General features: G+C 36.7%; 3 protein-coding genes across 4 annotated transcripts in view; 2 read left to right on the forward strand and 1 right to left on the reverse strand.

Moving 5' to 3' along the window:
• Positions 1 to 65: 65 nt before the first annotated feature.
• Positions 66 to 12510, reverse strand: LOC132092502 (phosphoribosylformylglycinamidine synthase-like). Of its 2 annotated transcripts, none has more exons than XM_059498753.1 (29): positions 12389 to 12510; positions 11736 to 11863; positions 11038 to 11170; positions 10843 to 10948; positions 10549 to 10747; positions 8819 to 8924; positions 8582 to 8722; positions 8373 to 8497; positions 7721 to 7849; positions 7423 to 7554; positions 7213 to 7341; positions 6830 to 6903; positions 6504 to 6660; positions 6361 to 6422; positions 6117 to 6278; positions 5928 to 6032; positions 5553 to 5684; positions 5021 to 5251; positions 4715 to 4895; positions 3923 to 4006; positions 3651 to 3806; positions 3294 to 3413; positions 2459 to 2604; positions 1987 to 2194; positions 1808 to 1899; positions 1470 to 1584; positions 1075 to 1221; positions 820 to 960; positions 66 to 430 (listed from the first exon to the last, which is right to left on the reverse strand). In XM_059498753.1, exons 2-29 carry the CDS (start codon positions 11857 to 11859, stop codon positions 123 to 125), a joined length of 3945 nt encoding a protein of 1314 aa, XP_059354736.1. In that variant the 5' UTR covers positions 11860 to 11863; positions 12389 to 12510; the 3' UTR covers positions 66 to 122. The 2 variants fall into 2 exon arrangements, with proteins under 2 accessions (XP_059354736.1, XP_059354737.1); XM_059498754.1 differs by lacking the exon at positions 12389 to 12510 and adding an exon at positions 11959 to 11981.
• Positions 12511 to 13424: 914 nt separating this feature from the next.
• On the forward strand, positions 13425 to 16095 carry LOC132091887 (large ribosomal subunit protein bL19m-like). Its single transcript, XM_059497971.1, has 6 exons — positions 13425 to 13604; positions 13807 to 13924; positions 14426 to 14544; positions 14655 to 14789; positions 15132 to 15313; positions 15437 to 16095. Exons 1-6 carry the CDS (start codon positions 13490 to 13492, stop codon positions 15656 to 15658), a joined length of 891 nt encoding a protein of 296 aa, XP_059353954.1. The 5' UTR covers positions 13425 to 13489; the 3' UTR covers positions 15659 to 16095.
• A 975-nt stretch (positions 16096 to 17070) lies between these two features.
• LOC132092503 (intersectin-2-like) overlaps positions 17071 to 23622 on the forward strand; it is a 36953-nt gene continuing 30401 nt past the window's right edge. The window contains exon 1 of the mRNA XM_059498755.1: positions 17071 to 17231. The gene's annotated coding sequence lies outside the window, so the exon portion shown is untranslated. The remainder of the gene's footprint in view (positions 17232 to 23622) is intronic.

Consider the following 23622-nt stretch of genomic DNA (forward strand, 5'->3'; position numbering starts at 1 on the left):
CTACCTGAATACAAACTAGAGCTGTATGTAGTAATGTAAGATTTCAAAAAGTCTAAGAACATCCCTTTATCAAGTTGGCCTATTTGTTTAGTTGTCTATCACAACTGTACATTAGCATATCTCTATGAGCTCCGACACCAGAGCGCTGCATTACGGAACATGCTAAGCCATGGTGAGGCCTCCAGGGATCCCCTGAGGTGCTGAGGGGCCCAAGCCCACTGCCAGCCAAGCACAGCTCGCTCTGGATGGGGCATCATGGCCAGGTGACGACCATCTGCTGAGCAGAGGCCTGCCACACCTTGTGCAGAACCATTGGGGTTCATAGGATAGATTTCAGTCGGGGTCCCCGAGTCATCCACATAACGCAGAGGAGCCAAAGAGGCACCAATAAGTTTCTTCTGAGCCTCAGGATCACGAAACTGCATCAGACCTGTGGAACAAAAGAGATGGGTTTTTAAAAAGTCACTCAAGAGGAAAAAACACACAGTACAGAGCTTTTGCCTTTGTATACTTCTAACTATAACTATATAACTAAGCCAAAATGATGCCTCTAACAATACACCTAACAAACATACAGTGCATAAGTTTTGGGATTAAAAAAAATAAAAATAAAAATTATATATGTGTGCAAAAATAATATTTTTCTTTTATTTAGAATTAAAGATCTATTTATGAAGAAAATAATTCTTAAATTATATATATATATATATATATATATATATATATATATATATATTTTTTTTTTTTTTTTAGTGGACTCAGACTTTTGGAAGTAAATGCACTTGTACAGTACAGTGTTACAGTGAACATATTTCTAACCTTCTCCATGAGCGACCCAAATGCCCAGAGCAGACCCCTCCATTCCCTTAAGCATGACAGCCGGAGAGGGCAGGATACCTACACTCACAAACCTCGATTCGAACCGACCAGACTTGTTATGGGTCAGAGTAACATCAGAACCTACAATAAAAATGAATTAAATAAAATACAGTGAGAGTAGTTAAGAGTGAAATTTTTTATGAAAAATCTATGATTGATATTGACTAAATAAAACTGAAAGCTTTATCTCCTCACCTCCATCCTCTCTTTCACCCACCCAGCCCAGCAAAGCCATAAGCTGACATCCGTTACACACTCCTAGACTCAGCGTGTCATCCCGGTTGCGGAAGCGATCAAACTCCTCACGAGCCTTTGGGTTAAAGGTCACTGTGGCAGCCCACCCTGAATAAGAAAACGTTAAAGCATTTGATTATCAGCTCGAGAACAAGTGCTAAGAGCCAGTCAATTTCAGTATGCAGAGTGCCAAGTCCAGTTCTAGATAACCTATGATCTGAGTCACAAATCTAAGATAATATATACATTTAATGGTGGGGATGAGTTAATGCTGGTTATCATTAGATTGCAGAATTTACATACAGTTCAGCAGTGATATGTAAGATTGCTGCAACATGCAATAGTGTGATTTTCACCTTTAGCTGACCCCAGCACATCTGCATAGCTAAAACCACCCACAAACACCACGGCTCGGAATGGGTCAAGGGTCGTGGAGCCTGAGCACAGGTCCTGCATTGTGACATCCCACACCTACACATCATATAAGAAGAAAGGTAAAATGTCAAAATGAATTAAACTCATTCCTGCTAGCAGCTAAAATTAAAAACTTTAATAGCAAACAAGCAGCATTTCTGCTATTGGTGAACAAATATCATCCCTAAATTATTTTAATCAAAAAAATTTACCTACTACAAACTCCAACATATATTTAAAAACAAACTTTCATCTTTTTTTTTTGCGTAGGTATCTTTACCTCAAATCCAGCCATGAATAGAGAAGCAGACATCTCTCTGTCTCCATTACTGCCTTCCTCTCTCACCACAGCTACACAGGGTTTCCCAGAAGCTGAAACGCAAGCCAAATATTTTAACATACAAGTCAAGTATGAATACGGGAAAGACTTGGGATTGTGAAATGGCTTCATAGTCTCACAGAGCTCTTTAATGATGGGTGTTTGGGAGGGGTCAAAGGTGAGCTTGAGGTAAGGCTGTGTCCGAGAAGCAAGCCCTTCTTCTTCCTCTTGGACACACAGTGGATTAGCCTGCAGTCGCTCCAGTTGAAAACTAGTACCTTCCCATATCGCCCTAAGTGTGGGTAGACGCTCATTTAGCACTTCCTGTCCACACACACTCACTATGACCTATAAGACAGTATGGAGAAGAAATCAGCAGTTATTGAACGCTTTTTTTTTGCACACTCGCACAAAAAAAAGTTCTGCCACACGTTCTTTTGCAACTTAGGACAGAAAGACATGAACATCTTGGATGACATGGGCGTGAGTAAACTATCAGGAAAATTTTATTCTGGAAGTAAACTAATCCTTTAAATCACTGATGTCCAATAATATTCCACTGAGCTCCTTTAGTCCATGCATATGCTTTTAAGTGAAAAGAACTCTACGCACCCTGGCATCAGGGCCAAAACCAGAAGTTCTGCCAATTCTGTGACAGAGGAGACCAGCATCTGTGTATCTCTGACAGACACTTGATGAATTACGCTCACACACCTCCAAAACCAGACCAAGCTCCTCTGAAAAAAGAGCCTCCATCACTGAAAGAGAGGAATGAGGAAAGACATGAGGCATTACATCTATAGCGATGTTTCCATCCAAACTGCAAATTTATTTCTCCCTTGTGTGCTCAAGAGTACAAAATAAACACTTCTGGAAAAGTATTGTTATTTTTAACTGAAAGGAAGTCTATCAAAAATCACTTTCATAAACTGACAGTTTAAATAAAATACAATTTATGTATATGATTAAAAAAGTTTAACATAAAAAAAAGCTTTACTAAAGAATTTAAATGTAAACTAAAATGAACAATTTTTATATAACAATTTATGATAATATATATAAAAAGATTATAAAAATTATAATTATTTATATAATAGTATTTTTAATCATATAATTAATAAAAGAATGCAACATCTTACCTAGGATAAAAAAAACAAAATCAAATCACAAATAAGGATGTACACAGGTAAGTGACTATTTAACTAGTAAAAACACTGATCTACAAATTATTATTTGTTTTTACAAATAAATGCTAATTCAAAACAATTGAGTGCATGTGATTTTATGAGAATAAAACTTCCAAAATGCAAAATGCATGTTGGAATTTTCACTGCCGACCGTAATGAAAAAGTGGATGGAAACTGGCTTATGGTGGCTGGCACCAGTACCTTTAACAGAAAACTTTTTTTTTTTTTTTTTTTTTTTAACAAATGGTTTAATTACCAACCTTCAACGCCTTCTAAAGGTAAGTCTACACTTATCCCACGATTCCCTGCAAAGGCCATCTCCAGCAGACAGGAAATGAGCCCTCCATCACTGACATCATGTCCTGCAGCCAGCAGTTGATCTGCAAATATGAAGTAAAAATCAACAGATTGTATAGAGATCATATGCTGCTGAGCTTTGAGAATCAACAAATAGGGCCAGCAGAGTTTGGGAAGAGCAAAAACTATCCCTAGATCAGTTTATGGATGTTTTTTTTTATTATTCTTAACAGTACAGCATAGGAAAAATAGTATTACTGATGTATTTATATATAAGATGAAGTAACAACAACAAAAAAATCATAATAGCAAAGACTGACCCTGAATCAATATCTGTGTGGTGTTGAAGCAAGCAGAGAGTTTGTCTGGCTGATCCAGATCTGGACTGCATTCTCCGAGTTGCCCATAACACTGAGCTAGAGCAGAGCCGCCCAGCCTGTATTTACCTGAGCTCACAGGCACATACAGAAGCACACCTGAGAAGGGATGGGAGAGCGTGTGAGAGATGTACACACATACATTACATTAGCAGAAGTATAAGACTCATATGAGAGGTTAAACATGCTAAAAGTGGTAAAGATCCAGGATCAACCTTTGCCATCAGGGTTGTCCAGGTCAGGGGTCACTGTGGCTGTGATATCAGGACACACAGCATACACAGAGATAACCAGAGAGCCTAAAACACAAGGAGAGCAGTTTGTAGTATGACATAAAATGCACGCAGCAATGTTTTACCTACTGTAAAATATAAATAACATACAGCTACGGCAAATGTCTAGTTCACTATTAATGGTGAGTGGTGACCCCAACTAGTTAACACATTGAAGTTAACTTAAGTAAAACTAGCTCTGAATTATGTACCTTTATCTTTGCCTGCTGTAAGCAACCATGAAATATGCTTTTATCATTGAATCCCACACCTACAGTAAATCCCTCACAGTTACAACTGAATGCTTTAGGTGGTGCTGTGGTGGATGTGTGACATGGATGATGTAGTGATGAGAGCTGATGGCATGTGCCTTTAGATGCATCCAATATTGATGCATAATTTTAAATGCTTTTAATTCTTACAAAATATTCTATTTATTACATAAACATTTTAGATATAGACACTACTGTTCAGAAGTTTGCGGTTGGTAAGAATTTTCAGTCTCTCAACCAAGGCCAAACATTATTATAATTTAAAGTGACTATTTCCTATTTAAATATATCTTAAAAATGTAGCTATTTTATCTTACTAAACTCAAACTTGTAAACAATAGAGTTTAAAACATGTTGGACATAGTCATGCTATAATTTATGAGCCATCACTTTCTCATTTTTTTATGTATTAGAAAAATCAACTGTTGTCCATTCCTTATCCAGACATGCATAACACTGGTACCTGGGGCTTTGACAGTTTCTCCACTCACACGTGCAGCCATGCTGAGTGAATCTTTCCCCCCATCCACAGCCACTCCCAGCTGAACCATGACCTCACACATGGCCTGACACGCCTCCCACAGGCACGCTCCCTCTCCTGGCAGCTTAGCAGCCCACATCCAGTTACCACTGCACTTCACATCCTGTGAAGATATGCACAGATATCCTTGGGTGATTTGTCTGTGTGTGTGTGTGTGCGCGCACATTATTTTCCAAATTACATGCACTCAGTCACTTAACATGTTCAAAAATGCAAAGGTTTCTTCACCTTGAGAGCAGACACTCTTGCAAACACCAGGTTAGTGAGAGCTTCTCCCACAGCCATTCGAGCCCCAGCTGCTGGTGACACCAGCCCTTTGATCGGCTGCTCGCCTATCGCCGTGGCTGCTCCCTGGAGGCTGAACGGAGAAAGGGCAACAACTGCTACATCAGCCAGTGGAGTGTGAAGAGGACCCACACACTGTTGCTGAGCAACCAGACCAGTCACAGATCGATCAACCTGGAACACGGTTGTGTGTAAAATGTATTAAATTCAATTAAATTCCTTTGTAATGCCTGTATATTAGATAAGACAATTAATTGATTAAATATTGTAATTAATTAAATTAAATATTTAAATTCATTATTATTAATCTAATTATTAATAAAATAAATTAAAGATGGCAAGACTAAACATTTTATTGCACTACTGAGAACAGACCTGTAACCTATTTCTGGCCTACCAGTTGCATACCACTGCAATATTCAAACATGAAAAAGTAATAAATTACCATGCATGTGCTAAGGAGTGAGTATTGTACCTTGTTGGTGAGGTAGCGCTTACTGGCCACTGCAGGCAGCCAGAGAACTCGCTCCAGAGCTGGAAGAACAGAAAGACCCACAGGAAGAGAGAGAGGCTGTAGAGACACAGCCGTGCGCTCCAATATAAACTCCTAAAAAGAGATGTAGACCTGACTGAGTAGAAAGCAACATAAAAGTAAAAATCCAAAAAGCATTATTTGAAGATCATTTAAATTTGGGAGTCTAGACACTGCAATTCAAAAATCAGCCAAAGAGAGGGTGCACTTCACCACAATTTCTAATTTCTTTGTCAGCAATGCCCTTAGTGAAGCCTTGAGCAGATTCAGACCATATCTGGTAGGGTTTAATCTACAAAAAAAAAATTGTTTTTGCACCTTTTGTGGCATCTTTCCCAGGACCCAGTCCAGCTCTAGATCCACAGGGCACAGCCCACTATCAAGTCCATTGGTCTGTTTACACAGGTCGTCCACCAACACAATCTATAGAGAAATACATTCACATGAGCAGGTGTCAGGAAGTGTCCCAAAATACACTTTCAGCTACAAAAAGGTAGTTTGACTCACCTTGCCATCACCAGTTATCTTGCCCACAAAGTCAACAGGACATTTCTCCCTCTGACACACCCTCTCAAGGAAGCTCCGTTCAGAGGGGCGAAGCAAGAGAGCATTGCTCTCCTGATACTCCGCCCCCCACAGCTCCAAAACACTGAGGGTGGGGTCACCTCTCTAAACATTAGGGTAAAATATTTATATAAAACATTGACATAAAAATCAAGATACAGATGTTTTATTAAAGGCAATATCTCACCTTAAACTTGCTAGTATAGATAACGGCACCAGCAGGCTCACTCAGCTCCTTTAACACATTTCCTTCACAAATAACAATATGTTTTTACAAGTTAACATGTTTCTGTTGTTGAGTAGGGAAATACTGCACTTATAAAAATTTACCATTGCCCCCAGCACCCTGATCGTGAATGCTGCAGATGGGGTTTCCTTCCTCTCGCTCCAGGCAGGCCCTGAGCGCCCGGTTCATCTTTTGCTCCATTTCTGCATCTCCCCTTTGAACTGCTCCAAGATCTCTGGCAGTGGAGTTATCACCTTGAACCTGTAATAATACATACACACACACACACACACACACACACACACATGCATTAAGTTACATCATCACAGTCTATGAAAAATGCAACACACAGACATACTCTGCAAACACAAAAAAACCCTGAACTTCAGAGCAGCTTGTATATTAATTACATTTTTATATTTTTGTGTACCTGTACAGAAGAAGCAGCGCCTCCGCCAACACCGATCCTGTACACAGGACCTCCAATTTTCACCACCTCCATACCTCCAAGTACAAGAGGAAAAAAACAAACAAACAAAAAAAAACAGTGTAATGATTAAAGACAAAGATTTTTTTTTAAAGAAATTAATACTTTATTCAACAGGGATGCATTAAACGATTCATTTTGGCAGTAAAGACATTTATGAATGTAAAAAAAAAAATTATATTCCAAATAAACACTTTCCTTTTGAACTGAAAAATGCATCACTGCTTCCAATAAGTCAGCTTTGCCATCACAGGAATAAATGTATTTAAAAAAAAAAAATTCTAAAAAGATTATGGTGCATCAGGTGTATATTTTTGCTTGTGTACCTGGTGCAGCCTGTTCTTTCTTCACGTGCTGGTCCTCAATAGAGCCCAACCCACCACTGAACATGATCGGCTTGATCCATTCCCGCCGTTCACCGTTAACCAAACGCATTCCAAAGGAACGAGCAAAGCCTTAATGTGGAAGAAAAGAACAGGTAAACAACTGTAAAAAAACACAAATAAACAGATGGCTATTGTCCTGCTAGCTTTAACCTGCTAGAACTGGTTCCCCAAACTTGTTGCCATAGTCAGAGGCTCCGTCACTGGCCTCTATGGCCACCTGGAGTGGAGGAGCAAAGCTGGATGGGTACTCCCATCCGTCCTCTTCCCATGGGAGCACAAACCCTGAGAAGAAAAAAGATCCGGATATGGAAAAGTGTGCTTACAAAACAAAATATGGCAAAAGAATGAACTGAGTTTTAGGGCCCTACTCAGTTAAGTTGTTGAGGTTTAATTTTCAAACAGAACAAATGGATTAACATTTTCAGGAGCCCAATGATTTGAGGTTTACCTGGGATATGCAGGTTGCCGAAGCAGTACCCAGCAGTGCCTGCGATTACATAACCACCCTTTCCGGCACTCTGCACATCTCTGATTCGCCCACCGGTACCTGTGGTGGCTCCGCTGAAAGGAGCAACACCTGGACATATTAAAGAGCATTTAATGACTCAAATATAAACATTATTGTTTTTATTGTTAACTTAAAACAAAACAAAAAAAAATTGTTTTCATTAGGTGCAAAGGTAAAATAAAATATTATTACACACATATATATATATTACATTAAAAAAAACAATTAACTGGCAATTGTTTACACATAAATAAAAAAATATTTTAAAAAATCAAAATAAGACAAAACTGAAAGTATTTGAAGAAATTAAAATAATTGAAAATACACCAATAAAAGCCAATTCGAGACAAAATAAATGCAAGAAAGAATATTGTAATTTTATATATATATATATATATAATTATTACTAAAACATAGCACTTTTCAATGTACTATATTATTAAAATATTTGCAAAAATATTTGAATATTTCCATGCTACAATTAATATTTTGCTTATTGATCGTGCTGTAAGTAATAACTATTTTAATTCTAATTCTCATACCACATTTGTAAATAAATAAGCAAGCAGGTTAAATGTATTTAGGATCAGACCGGTGGGGAAATTGTGTGTCTCTGCAGTGAAGATGATGTGTCTGCTAGCATGTCGCCTTTTATATGGACTGGCCTGCGCAGGGTTTGTGGGATACATACACTCCAGGTCCATGCCTTTAATGCCACTACAAACACACAAGAACCACAGATTGAGACATTCTGTCCAAGTGCAATTCAAAAGGGTTGACATTCACGGTCAAGCATCTAACCTGCTGTTGTCACAGAATTTGATGACATTGTTCTGGTTGCTATGGTGCTGAGTGCCCATTATAAGACTGAAGAGCGTCTCCTTCTGCTCTTCTCCATCAATGATCATTCGCCCTCGGAAGAACCAGTGGCGGCTGTGCTCACTGCAGGGCAGAGAGAGCATGAGACTGTCACTGCACATGTTATTGCAGATAAAAGTCACACTTTCCAGTGGTGTTTACTCTCTGGAGAGCACACACCTGTTGGACTGAGCCAGATCAAAGCATTCTACACTGGTAGGATTCCTTTTCACTTTCTGAAAGAGTGCCGTGTAGTAGTCCAGATCCCAAGAGTCAAACGCCAACCCTGCTCATATAGACAGACACAGACAGCAACCAGATAAACATGGAATGAAGAAAAGGATGCTCAGAAATGGATGCAAAAAACAAAACAAAATATTCTAAACTGCCTCTTTGCTAAGCACCTCCACCCTTGGTTACTGTTGTTAACTCAGACAAGATAACCATTTTACAGGACATCCTGTTCATAATGCATTTATTATGGTACTGTAACTATTACTTTCAACACTTCAATGATTAAATTAACATTAACTTATTATAGTAACATACATAAACTTACTGAACAGGAAAACACCTTGAGTAACATTTCTCGCAACTGTAGGTGACCCAGAAACCAATTTGTTTTTTGTTTTGAGTTTTTTGAAGAATTGAAATAAAATTGCAGTTAAAACTACAGTATCAAAACAGACAGATCTTCCATAAACTTTTGTTTAAAAGTTTGAGGATAAAATTTTAATGTTTTTGAATACAGTAAAAATAGTGAAATATCATTACAATTTAAAAGTTTTCTATTTGAATATATTTTTAAAAAGCAATTTATTTGTGTGATGGGAAAGCTAAATTTTCAGCATCATTACTCCAGTCTTCAGTGTCACATGATCCTTCAGAAATCATTCTAATATGCTGATTTGTTGCTAAAGAAACATTTATATTACTATTATTATCAATGTTGACAATGTTCAAATAACAATGTAAACGTTTAATGTCACTTTTGATACATTTTATGTGGCCTTGACTCCTTGCTAAGTACAAGTATTCATTTCTTTAAGAGAAAAAAAAAATCTTACATTCCCCAAATTTTTAAATGATGCCGAACAACAGTAAAGAGCAAAACCTTGTCTGACACAATGCGGCAAAATTTGCTAAGGTAAGACTTGAAAAAAGTCCAATTCAATGAAGAAAAACTATTATGACCTATTCCCCAAATAAGAAATACCTTTACATTTTAATGGACTGTTAATGATCTCTTTGTAATGAAGGCTTGAATGTCAAAGTAACAGTTAAAAATCAGTGTAATTTTATTTCTAACCCAGTAGGCCTTCACTAATCTTAGATGCAGACAGTGAACTTTGGTGTAACCCACCGGTTTACTGTGTCTCACACAGTCATTCATTCTTTCCTTTCAAACACCTCGTGATCTAATCAAAATGGCTCCTCTTATCTTGTGACATCCACTCTTTCTCTAATCATGTTAAGTCGCATGTGATCTTAAAATACTGGATCATTATTTCTAGAAGAAAGAGGCGCAGATCTCATCACTGATTAGTGCCTACACACACAGTTCTTAAGGAATTTAAGTCATATTTTTTTAATATTTCAGTGTCTTTAGTCTTTAAGAATAATGTCATTTTCATGTAGTTCATGTGATACTGCTACTGGTTTTATATCCTTGTACTCCTAATATAATGGTAAAATGATGAGATAGCGTCAGATGGTTACACTAGTACTTGACAGATATGGGAATTTTTACAATTTGGCAAATCAGATGAGGTGGAAAATGTTGTAAAGACCAACTATTGGCTGATTAATCTGCCTCTCACTAGATATTACAATGGTACTTCAAGCTAGTTTATTATTATTTATTTATTTTTTAGTGGAAAAGTGGTCCAGACTCCAAAAGCATCTCTTACCGAGTTCATCATTGGCCTGCTCTAAGGCAGTTCGACCTTTTCCTAGAATGTCCACCTCAAACACTTCCTGTGGCTGGATATCAACAGCAAACGACATGATTGGGTGGGAGTAAACGCATTCGGTCATACTGTCATACAAGCAGCAAATCAGCCTCTCCATTTCGCCATCCTTCAAAACACCATTATTCCTTTTCTGGGGCTAGATGGAAATGAAAAATAGAGCTTTTAATCAAAATGGGTGGAAAAAGAAAAATCGCACTGAAATGTAAAGCTATTTAAAGCCATTCTCGTGACCTTGATCAGATGCCTGCGGGAGAGTTCAACTCTCGTCACCTGGCTCAGACCTGCACTTCGGCAGATGGACACAGCATTGGTGGACCAAGCAGTGGAGAAGTTCAACCTATAAAGGTCAAGATATAATTGAAAGATGTGATGTGTATTAAAGATTAAAATGCCATACCATCATGATAAGGCAGTGGTAGATGTTACCTGGGTCCAATCTCCACCATCCTTGCACCATTCGCTGGTTTTAGAGTGGGCTCCTCTAACAAGCTGACAGAATAAGGAGGACTAAACAACCAGCACAATGTACCTTTCTGCTCCACACTCAAAGAGTCAGACCCTGGGAGAGAAAGAGATGATGCTGATGAGATGACAAAGATGAAGAGAGGCACCGCTGAGGTTTCAGAAAAACACACCTAATATTCAGAAATATTCCCAGCATGGCTGCACTCACACTACTGGATGAAAAAAACAACACTTGAACAAAAATGAGCCAGCTTATGACACTATTGCCTTCTGTAGATCTTCTTTATTAATTTGTTTCATAATTGGTGAACTCTGCAACACTGACACTGTTATTGAACTAAACTGTATCAACACTGACATCAACTGAAATAATTTTGCGTCATAACAAATTAACTTTGCAATGTTGACACTTTCACTGAACTAAACTTATTCTAATGAACTAAACTGAGCTGAATAATGACCTGTTCTGTTTTAGACCTGCTTTACAGCTGATTGTATTAATTTCACAAATGAAGAACTTTAAATTCCAACATCAATGCTGTTTTCCTGTTTATTAATGCTTTGAAACAATATGTATTGTGCAGCGCAAATAAAATAAATGTGACTTGACCTGCCACAGAGTCACAAACTCATTGCTATTTCATACAACATTCTCTCACCGTCCAGCTCTACATTGTAGCAAAGCTCTGTTAATATAGTGACATCTGGATACAGTTGTGCAATCCTTCGTATGACCCGACCCTCACCAGTCTCCTCTTTTCTGTAAAACCGCACGACAGGCATGATCCTGATAGGAAGACAGAAAGAGAAACTTGTGCTGCAATTTTTTTCCCCCCCATTTGTACATACTGGGGGATAATAGCAGAGCATTTCCTGTCTTACCTTAAAATGATCAGCAATAAAAGCTGGGTTAATTTATTTCAAAGAGAAAATTTTTAGACATTGACTTCTATGGGGAATAAGTGATGAAATAAGGAACGGGTTAAACAAATAATTTGTGGGTTGCATCACAAGGCAGACAATCACAGCCTAGACAGAGGTAACCTATTTAGTTACAATAAAAGTGATAATGGGAAAGATTGAAAGGTCAACTTAAATTAAAATCACATGAATAAATGAATAATATCACAACAAACATTCTGTGAATGTATTAAGTCACACACTAATAAGTAACGTTAATAACTGAAGACTGAGAAGGTTGTTTTGGTGCATATTAAATCACAGCCATTTACAATAAAAATTGTAATGGTAACTTAGCAAAACAATTATGTTTATAACTTCTCTACTTCCAAATGGTAAGCAAGTATCTTACTTGACGGCTGCTCGAGTGGCCCGCTGGTAGACTTGTCGGATATGAGAAGGTCCACTGTGTGCTGATGTTGACCACTGCAGACGCCACACAGTAACACGTGTGTCAGTGGATTAAACACGAACCTTCCGCCACAAGGAGCAGCCTCACTGCGCATGCGCACATATCTGTATTTGATTAGGTAGTAGGCCTACCCATAGAAATATTACTGTTTGTATCTCATCCAAAAGAAAACAATAAGTGAACATACTGATTATAAATGAGAGCTATTCCTATGAAAGATTTATTTAGACCGCTTCAAATAAAAAAGTAAGGGGATCGTAGATTTGTCACATGAGGGGCACTAGCCCCTGACACTTTCGTCATTTTAGTATTCTAGTACAATTTTTTTGTCATCTTTGAGAATCCCTTTTTTAATTTCTTTTTTTTTTTTTTTTTTTACAGTCAAATTTGTTTATTTTGGGACGGTCGCAACTTTTTGTAATTATAGCATTCATACACGATTAATTTAGAGCGCCATAGTTTTAACATAAAAATAATTCATATGGTATAATGCATTTTAGTTTTCACATAAACGAAACAACAACGAAAAGGGTAGATTTCTCTACAATTTAATCAACAAAGTAAGTTAAAAAAAAATAAGACATTGGTAAAAGAAGGAAAGAAAGGTTGTCTATACTAGAATATTGTTGGGACATTTCAATCTTAATAGTATACTCAAAATATTAGGGGAAGCATCCAAATGGACTATGTGAACAATGCAAAACAGAAGAAACATTCTTGAATGTAATACAAATATGAGGAAGAAAGAAGTAATATGATAGTTGAAATCAAAAAGAATGGAATTCAGATGGTACATTTTAAATATTTTATAAAATGAGCAAGTGAAATAAATATTTCATAAATTTTCTTAAAAGGACGGGATAAATAAGCAGAACGTAACTCTCTGTTCCACACTCCGAGTAGAAGGTGGCGGTAATGCACCTAATTATGGTGGTTGCCAGCCGCCTTTAAAACATAGACAGTAAAAGCCAAGAAGAAGAAGACGTTTTCAACATCCAGCCAGCCACAGGCATCGTTATCGAGGTTGGCCAGCCAATCAGAATGTTTCTTCTATACACGCTCCCCTGTCCGAATTCAAACATGGCGGGGTGCACAGGGAGGACGAGACAAATGATGGGCTTACTACGGATTTTTAGAAATTTCCCTCAGTATGAACGTATGTTATTGTGTTTTATGTTCCCCATTAGCATCACCATATTAGATTGTAAAAACAGAAAAGAGCACTAATGAGACGATCTTTAAAGTGAATAACTCTGGGGTAGTTTATAATGTTTACAGCACTTATGTATTGAATAAGTTAACTATTACCGAAACCTAAAATGATGTGTACACATAAAGAATATTTATTTGATTCCTAGGACTTCTGTCGACGTCTGTACTGAGGCACAATGTAACGTCAGATGGACCTCCAAAGTTCACCCCTCCATCCAAACCAGTTATCATAGACAAAACACAGAAAGAAGCCTCTCTGCGACGGTATGTGTGGTGTGGAATAAATGCATATGATTGTGTTTTAGTTTACACTTGCCAGCTTATTGAGATATAACAGGTTCTTTAGAAAATTTTTAATTACATTATCATTTATCCATTTGGCCGACACTTTTATCCTTACAGTTGAGAAATACAACAAGCAATGTATCATAAGATGGTAATAAACACGAGAATTGCCTGTGATACAAGATTTCAGACATCATTCATAAAAGTAAAAAGCTAGGACCAAAGTAAGAGAACAGAAAAAGTGAAGGCATATATATATATATATATATATATTTTTTTTTTTTCAATTATTATTATTATTATTAGAGGCAGTTAGATGCTCACAAACCATTTAAAAGATTCCAACTCAAAATGGCAAAATTTGATAAAACGTTTGCGTCACTATACATAACTGTCAGCTGTTTAATATTTATATTTTCAAACTGTTATTAGTAGAATGTTTCATGATTCAGTTGCTTCACAAAATAAATGTCTGATTAGGTTTTTGAGTCCAGAGTTCATCCCTCCTCGTCAGCGCACAAACCCTGTCAAATTTTCAATAGAACGGAAAGACATGATTCAGAGACGGAAAGTTCTCAACATTCCAGAGTTTTACGCTGGTAAGAAATACTAATGATTGTAACACACTGCAAGACTCCTCCATTTTAGGGTGATTGAAAAATGCCACTCTCTGTTCCTCCTTAAATATTTTCTTTATTGTTTCATGTAGGCAGTATTTTAGCAGTGACCATGACTGATCCTCATGTGAACGGGAACTTGAATCGCTTCGTTGGAATCTGCATTCAGCGTTCTGGAAAAGGATTGGGTGCTACTTTCATACTTAGGAATGTGGTCGATGGCCAGGGTAAAAAAAAAAAAACTTGTCACATTTAATTTTACTTTTTACATTTTAGTTTTGTTTCAATGTCTGTTCTGTAGTGGTGTGACAACTAATAAATTAACAAAAATGAAAATGATCTACAATGATTAGTCCAAAAAGTCTGCCATTCACGTCACTTTACAGTAGTGAATAATACATTTATGTGGACAAAACACATATGAAATATAGCGGAGGAAACAAAGTGAGCTACAGGAACCAAGCTGTTCTAAACATGAGAATACTTTTTGAAAAAAAGTCGAATGCTTTTTGACTTTTGTTGTCATTTTGTTATGAATTTCATGGTAATAGGTTTTTTGTTGACTGTAGGTGTGGAGATATGTTATGAGTTGTACAGTCCACGTATGCGCAAGATTGAAGTGTTGAAGCTGGAGAAGAGACTGGACGACAATCTCATGTACTTGAGAGATGCTCTACCTGAGTACAGCACCTTCGACTTTGACATGCAACCTGTCCATTATGAGATAACAGGAGATGTTCCGGTTAATCTGGTAAGACGTTCCAGTAAAACATTTTTCATCTGTAATGGTAATATATACCTGCAGCCACTAATATATAGTGTTCAGCCACTAAATTTAAATACTTTCCTGTATGTTTCTTTCTTTCTCCTGTAGTTAAAAGTAAAAATGAGGCCAAAGCCGTGGTCTAAACGTTGGGAGCGTCCCAAGTTTAACATTAAGGGTATCCGCTTTGACTTATGTTTGACCCCAGAGATGATGGAGCACGCTCAGAAGTGGTCAGAACCGTGGAGGCCGTACGATATGCTGAAAGAGTATGACACATCCAGCCTAGAGGAACAGATCTTCAAGGAGGTACAGGAAAATCTCAAAAAGTGAACAGTCCATAGAAATCTCTTCCGGACTGGACAGAGATAATCCCTTTGAAGGGACATGAGGCTGAGGTGACAGCTTTTAAGACGCTGAAAGGATCTGAATTTGTTGAGACCTGCTGATGTGGTTCTGGTGTTTGCCTCAAAATGGATTCTTGAGATACATTCAGATGACTACGTCATACATGTGTATTTTACGTGCATCTCACCAGGTCAATGCTGTTGTTGTCTACAAATAACCATCTTAAATGAAAAGAAATGCAATTATTTATTTGCAGTTGTTTATCATCTTTTATTTGTAACATTAGTGTTTCCAAATGCAGTTGAGAATGCAGTGGTCCTGCTGCCTTGCAATTAGTCACTCTGAGCAATAGAGGGCATCAGAGAACAGTTCGAAAATGTATATTGAAGTCTGAAAAGTAAATAAAATATCCTGAATAATTATACCTTTCTTCTGTATTTAAAGTATTTAAATTGATTAAAGTTGTTTCATGTGGTCTAATTTTGCAGTTACCCTACTGTTCAAAGTTTGGGATTAGTAAGAGTTTTTTTTATGTGATTACTTTTTATTCAGCAAGGATATTTTTTTTGTAGCTTTCTATTCATGAAAGAAATCATTAAATGCATAAAAAATTCTTAATATTACTGTTTTTACTGTTACCATTTTTTGTTTTTTATTTTTATTTTCAACAAAAAAAAATGAGAATTTGGTAGCATAAGATACTTTTTTTTTTTAATTTAAAAACATTTTAAAAATCTTACCGACCCCAAGCTTTTGAATTGTGTGTATGAAAAGAAAGAGGCAGTTTTTAACAGCAAAACTCATCTCAAGATGTTGTTTCAACATGGAATTCATGGATTAATGTTAACTGAGAAACTGAGATTTAGATTATAAACACAGCTGTTAATTTGTACTACAGATTAAAGACTATTAAAGAGGAAATACATATTAATTTAATATTTATTTTCTCTTTAGTAGACTAGTTAATATACTTTTAATACTTAAACCAGCATGAGATGGCTTTCTGGGCACTTTTCAGCGCAAATCCTAACTAAACCCAGGCTTGGACACCAGCAGACGAATTTAGGCTGTTTTTTAGGCTATGTTTTTCAACAATGTTTTAATACAAAATTCGCAAACTTTTGAAACAACTGCTCAATGAACATCTCGCTATACCAAGCGTCAATCCTCCACTCAAAGGATGTATATGAGTGCTCAGATTTTTATATCAGTGACCTTTAATGTCCAGGCGTACTATTTCAGTTCAGACCCTCTGCTTGATTTTTATAATCCACAGCGTAAACTTGTCACACTATTTTAGCTACATAGTATTTTGTCCGAGATCATCTGGAGCCGCTCTTGCTAATCCTCGTACACATCTGTGCAGCGCGAGCGCTACGGAGAGCGAGCGCGCGAGCGCGCGAAGCTCCGCCCACCCTGCTGTCGCCAGTGACGGCAGCCCTATCGCTTGTGGATAGTGAAACAACGCCGCAGTCAGTGATCTGCAGTGACTAGGTTCAGCCGAGCCTTCACTTGGATACCAAAGCCACACATCGCCCCTTATCCGAGGATATTTCCGGTTACGCCGGCTCTGTTTTTATGAAATTACAATAAACGCTCTGTCGTTCTCTTTCACGATATACACGGTAAGCATTTATCTTTTGCATGTAGGTTACTCTATTGTGATGTTTGCAAAAAGGTTGCAGTCAATTGTTAATATTTATAAATAGCTTATTCTATATGTTTAATGTTTAATTAGCATCTTTTAGATGCTTAATCATTTTGTCTGAGAGAAAACAGCGCAGTTTCGGAACAAAATCCGTAACGTGTTCGAGAAGGAGCGGAATCGCTGTCATTGATTTCAATCACATAACGGTCAAACTTGTTGTGCAGGTTGTGAATTTATACAGCAACTCAATCCCGTTTAAGCTCTATAATTAAGATGAAACATAAGAGCTGGATCATTGTAAGTGTTTCCCAGCGGGACGCTGAAAGTGCCGTCAGAGATGCAACACACCTGTCCCACTATAGTGCACCTGCCTCCAGGATACCTGTACATATACAGTGACCCTCATCATCCAGCCTCAATCCGTAATGAAAATGTACTTTTATCTACTACATTAAAGCTTAGTGCAGAGTTCCTTATTCATTGATATTATAGGATAAAATGAAAATTCATTTTCAAGATTTATTAAATTTGCCAATTTTACAGTAGTAGGCTATTTTATTATGCTACCTATTTTTGCTTTTTCATGTTTATTGTCTCAATCAGGTATATACTGTTTGATTCTTAAAATATTACATTTGGTCCGAGTCAGCCCTTGAATATATATATATATATATATATATATATATATATATATATATATATATATATATATATATATATATATTGTTTGGCCCTTATATATGTTTACTGGGGGGAGTGTGTTATGTGAAGGCATGTTTTTAGCATACAATGTTAAGATCAAATATGAATTAACTATTCTTATATTATACTGCATATCCCAATCAATCCTGAAGCTATAATGTAAAGAGTTAATTTTTTTTTATTTTTATGATAATACCAATTATTTTTTAAGTAACACTTTCCAACGAAGTCCCATTAGTTAATACATGAATGAGCAAAACAGTTGTTTCGGTGATAATTAATCTTTGTTAATGTTAGTCCTTTAAATAATATTAACCGATACAGCTTTTGATTTCAATGTATTAGTACTAAATATTAAAATTAACATGAACTAATTCTAATAAATGCTTTAGAAATATATTTATTGTTAGTTAATGCTAACTAATGTATTTAAGAAATGTAAACAGAATTGATCCCTGTTGTAAACTTTTACCGATTTTTGATCAGGACACAACTTTGTGACACCAAGCTGTGAGTCAGAAAAGAAACGTACCAGCCAACACCGGTTTCATCATGTTGTTCATTAGTATTACTCAGAACGTACTCATAAGATTACCTTGTAATGTGAAGTGTGACCCAGGCTATTTCCTTTGAAGTTTTTTTGATTCACAGACTGTTGTAGAAGTAGGTTATGTAGTGTGTGCCAACCACCATATATTCTCATAACTCTCTCTCTCCAAGGCTACCGCTGTTAATCAAAAGCACAGAGGCTACAATCTGTTTCGGCTCTTGCATCTTCTCAGTATGTGGGGCATGGGCCAGTCGCAGTTGTAAATAACCTGCGTGATCGAGTCTGGTCAGGGGAAATATGCTGACCATCATTTATTTTCTCTTATCGGTATGGTGATAAACTCACCACTGTTAAATACAGTACGTCAAGATGGCTGAATTTATCATCATCAGTTGTTGTTAATTTCCTGACATACATGGTTTTGTACAGTATGCTATTATCTCAATTATTTTCATCAGTGTTCTGGAATAATGCTGTGTTGTTTTAAAGTTTGGTAAGATTCCCTCTGGGATTTTTGAGTAAATGTCAGTAGAGTTTATACTTTATTGTGATTGTCCTTGGAAGACGTAAATCCTTAGCAAGTCAGAATTGTGCTGACATCACATGCATATGCAGGCAAGTCCATAAAGTATCTGTGCATATGACATAATGTCCTGCAAGATTAATAGTAATAATGTTCATGTATACAAGATGCATCATATTTGCTGTACAAATCGCTTTGCACTATCGCTTGGAGTCAGTGAGAAGAATCCTGATAAAAATATATCTTTGTTTCCACAAAAATATTAAGCAGCATAACTATTATCAGCATTGATATTTCTTGAGCACCAAATCAGCATATTAAAATTGTTTCTGTAGGATCGTGAAGCTGAAAACTGGAGTAATGGCTGATGAAAATTCAGCTTTGCAATAAAAGGAATAAATTACATTTTGAAATGTATTCAAACAGAACACAGCTATTTTAAATTGCAATACTATTTCATAGCATTACTGTGTTTACTGTATTTTGATCAGATAAATGGAGCCTTCAAAAACCATTAGAGACTTCTTTTAAAACCATAAAACATTTTATTTACTGAATCCAAACATTACGTGTACGTAATGTGTATGTATGGATGTCTTAGAGTGAAAAAAGAAAATGAATTAAAATATTGTGAATTTGACTTAAAAATGAATTGACATCAACTCAGAGATGTCATTTGCAGACAGACTGAATTAAAAGTGCTTTATATAAAGTGTGGATGGCTGACGTGCCATGCTTTCTATTTGAGTTTCATATCTCGTTTGATAGAGTTTTCACTCTTGAATGCCGTCCATCCATGTTCTGTGCAAATATTGATGTGTGTGTGTGTGTGCGAATCTCCCAGTGTGAACAGGGTGGAGTGCCCCAGAAATATGCTTTATATGTCACACACACAGAGAGGATAGCTTTCTAGAGGATGTTGGCTGCCCTAAATAGTAGTACTGTATGTGTGTGTGTGTGTGTGTGTGTGTGCGCGTGTGTGCATGTGAGAGAGAGAGTTTACCAATGAGATATAAAGAGGAGATAAAGGGATAAAGAAAGGGAATGACATGGTATGTGTGACTATGTGTCCTCAAAACACTTTTTAATATAATCAAAGCTGCAAGAGTCAAATTCTCTTGCGTCATCCAGAGATCCACAGTCTCGTACTGTGAATATCAATGGGATTACCGAGTTACAGTTACAAAACTTGACTACTGTTCTTGTTCACCTTCAAATGTAAAAAGTTTCTCAAAGCTTGTCGTGCACCTGTCTTAAGGAGAAAAGGAGATCCTGCATGGAATATGAATGATGGACTTGTCTCTGAACTTAAAAAGAGGTTTGCAAGTTGGATGGTGGACTCGAGTAAAAAGAAGTGCAGTAGAGAAGACAACGTGCACTTTCAAGAGAACGTGGCCCCTGCCTTCTGTGCTACTGTTTATACATACACACACATGCTGTGAACTGTGAGAAAAAGCATGCTAAATGCAACTGAAGTACAAGCATTATTTGTGTAACTCCACTTTAGATATGTGTCGGTGATGAAAGCTGAGAGGTATAAGATCTGCTGCTGCTGCAGTTCTCCTGCCTGTATTACTATTATTAATAACGTGTACAGAAATGTACTTGGGACTTCTTGCGATTGCTGTGTTTAGCCTAATTCCCTTCAAATCCTTTAACTTCATCTGCCGGCCATCTTCATAAAAATATTTGGCAGCTATTTTAATGTATTTAATGGAGATGTTCAATAGTAAGGTTTAGCTTGGGGTTTAGTTAAGGTGGTACATTATAAAAAAAAAATGATAGAGCATTAACCTTTTTGCTCCACTCACCAGACGTTTCATTTCAGATCTGCATCAATACTTACAACCGATGTAATTAATGCTGCCAAATTTCAGGTAAAATTAAACATGCTTTTTGTGTAAAAAGTGTCTCGAAACGAGCAAGAACCAACACAATATCATTTTGCAGGAACGTTATTCCAGTGAGGGTTGCAAATTTGAGCTAGTGAGTTCATCATTTTTTTAAAACATTTAATTATTAATATTCTTGTTATTTAGTATAATATGATCTGTACAACATGAATTGCACACAGTTTTTTTTAAGCTGCTGTAAATATAAGTTCAAGTAAGGACAACTACCACAATATTTTGAGCTGGTGTTTTTGATGAGTCATACAACTGTTGTCATCCTTATAAACAATAGCAAGATATTATGCCTTTTGAATAAAGTCTGCAATATCATTCCATATTTTAAAGCTCACAGTGTTTTCAAATTACATGGTTAAGGTATGCATTTTGGGTGGAATTAGTATTGTATTATAAAACTGTCATCAAGCAGTATTAACCACAGAGCTTCAGTTAAAACCCATGGCGAATTAGCCTACTATTATAAATTTGCCCCAAATTGACTTTACAAATTAAGTGGTTAATGTAGTTTCCATCTTTTTAATGGGGAAAAACAAAAAATCTCCAAAAGGAAAAGATTTTGTTTCAACAATGGTACATCAGTGAAATTAGTATTCGTAGAATTAGCATTCATTTAGCTGCCTCACTTTTCACCCGTGGATACGCTGCTGTTCATTTTGCCAGCGTCTGGAGATTTGTATGAATATGAGTCTGCTGATCATTCAGATATAATATAGGATACCACTCTATTTTATTTTGTTTTGGTGTTTTGCTGCTCACTTTCACCTCTGAAGCATCATTCAGTCTCTGAATGGCTAGTGTGGTCTCTGCTGGCATGTTTCATGGGCTTGTTTCCTGTGTGGACAGAGGAGTCCTTATTCCCCTTCTTTGCACAAAGCATGCTGGGTAGCACACTCATAACAGATATGTGCTGTGTGAGGAGAGTGATATGTTGAATGCTGATTTGCCAGTGCCGCAGGTGTCCATCACTAACAGTTCAAGGGACATTTTTATGAGACTGTGTGAGATATTGTGAAGTATAATGATGGAACAGACAGTCCTCTGGCACAATGAAAGAAAGAGCAAGGTTTTGAGGAGAACTCACACTGGTGGACTATAGCGTTACCTGTTGTTCCTCACATGAGTGTTCCTGAATGTGAGGTTTGGGGCTGTTTTGACTGAAGGATTTTGGGTGGGGTAGCATGTTAGTGTGTGTGTGTGTGTGTGTGTGTGTGTGTGTGTGAAGGAGAGCTTGTATATCATGTTCCATGGCTTGAAGGCTCAGACCTTGTTTGTAGTTGTAACGCCAACTCTGGGCTTACACATACACAAACACACAGTCACACTGCATGCATAATAGTGATTTTGTCCATGTTGCCACAAATGAGGAAGCGTTCTAGGTAACAAATGAAAATTAAAGGCTTTCTAGTACCCCACAGTAAAACTCAAAACCTAATTCAATACTGCTTTGGAGAACAAACCAGAAATGTTGCTTTTAAATCATTATATACACTATCTAATTTAGCATGCTTAAAGTAGTCATCATTACACTTTACAAACTATCAGTGCTGTGGGTTAAAAAACCAGACTGAGCAGGTAGCTTCATCTCTGAACTGGCATTCAGATGAAAAGACATTTAATGTTGAGAAAATAGGAAATATACACATAAGTTAACATTATATATGCATATAAAATATTAAATATTCATGTGAATTTATATGAACAAGTGTAATTTTTATTATTGTTGACAGCCTTAATATATAGATATACTTATTTTTTTCCTATTTCTATTGCCATATTGGGTTTAAAGTACAGCTAGCCTATATTATTTATTAATAATTATTATATGTAGTTTTATGATAATAATAATAATTTTAATTGTGTACATTTAGGTTTAATACATCCAAAAGTGTTATTTTGTCAGTTGATAACCAAATCCATGACCTTGGTACCAATGCACTTTTTTATGAATACACCGTAAAATATATAGCTACCTGTCCTTGTCTATACTATCGTTGTTATTATAAAGAGACTTACTGTTTAAGAGAAGGAGTAGTTTCTTTCTGTCTAACTTTGTCTCTCTGTCTGTGTTTGTAGTGATCAGTTTGTGTATATGTGTATGTGTCTGAATCTCATGTAATGTTTTCTCAGAGCTTCTGCGAGACACATTTGTGTGGGTGTAGAAATGTTGCTGCTGCCCATCTTAAATTTATTGCCCAAAAACTGTGAGACTCACTGTGACGACTTTAATTCTAGTTAGAAAGGACATTGCATAGATGGATGTGGGTATTCACTCGAAATTATGATTCTATTCATACAGATATGAAGAGTCACTCCCAAAATCCCAAAATTACATTCTGGCCTTTTAAATACTGTCAAGGCACTAAACTAACAGTTGTCTTAACATTTGATTTATCCTGAGTGAATTAGGGTATAGAATGGGATTAAGCACTCAGAAGAAGAGTGACAATGTATTTAGCTGCCGTGTGTACATGGCCAGAAAAAGCAAGAGAGGTATATTAGAGTTGCTCTAATAAACATGGATCTGCAGGCCGTGCTATGAGATCACTGATGTACAAAGTCTTCTCTTCTCTTCTCTTCTCTTCTCTTCTCTTCTCTTCTCTTCTCTTCTCTTCTCTT

The sequence above is a fragment of the Carassius carassius genome, chromosome 18 (assembly GCF_963082965.1).
Source record: "Carassius carassius chromosome 18, fCarCar2.1, whole genome shotgun sequence".
Taxonomy (NCBI): Eukaryota; Metazoa; Chordata; class Actinopteri; order Cypriniformes; family Cyprinidae; genus Carassius; species Carassius carassius.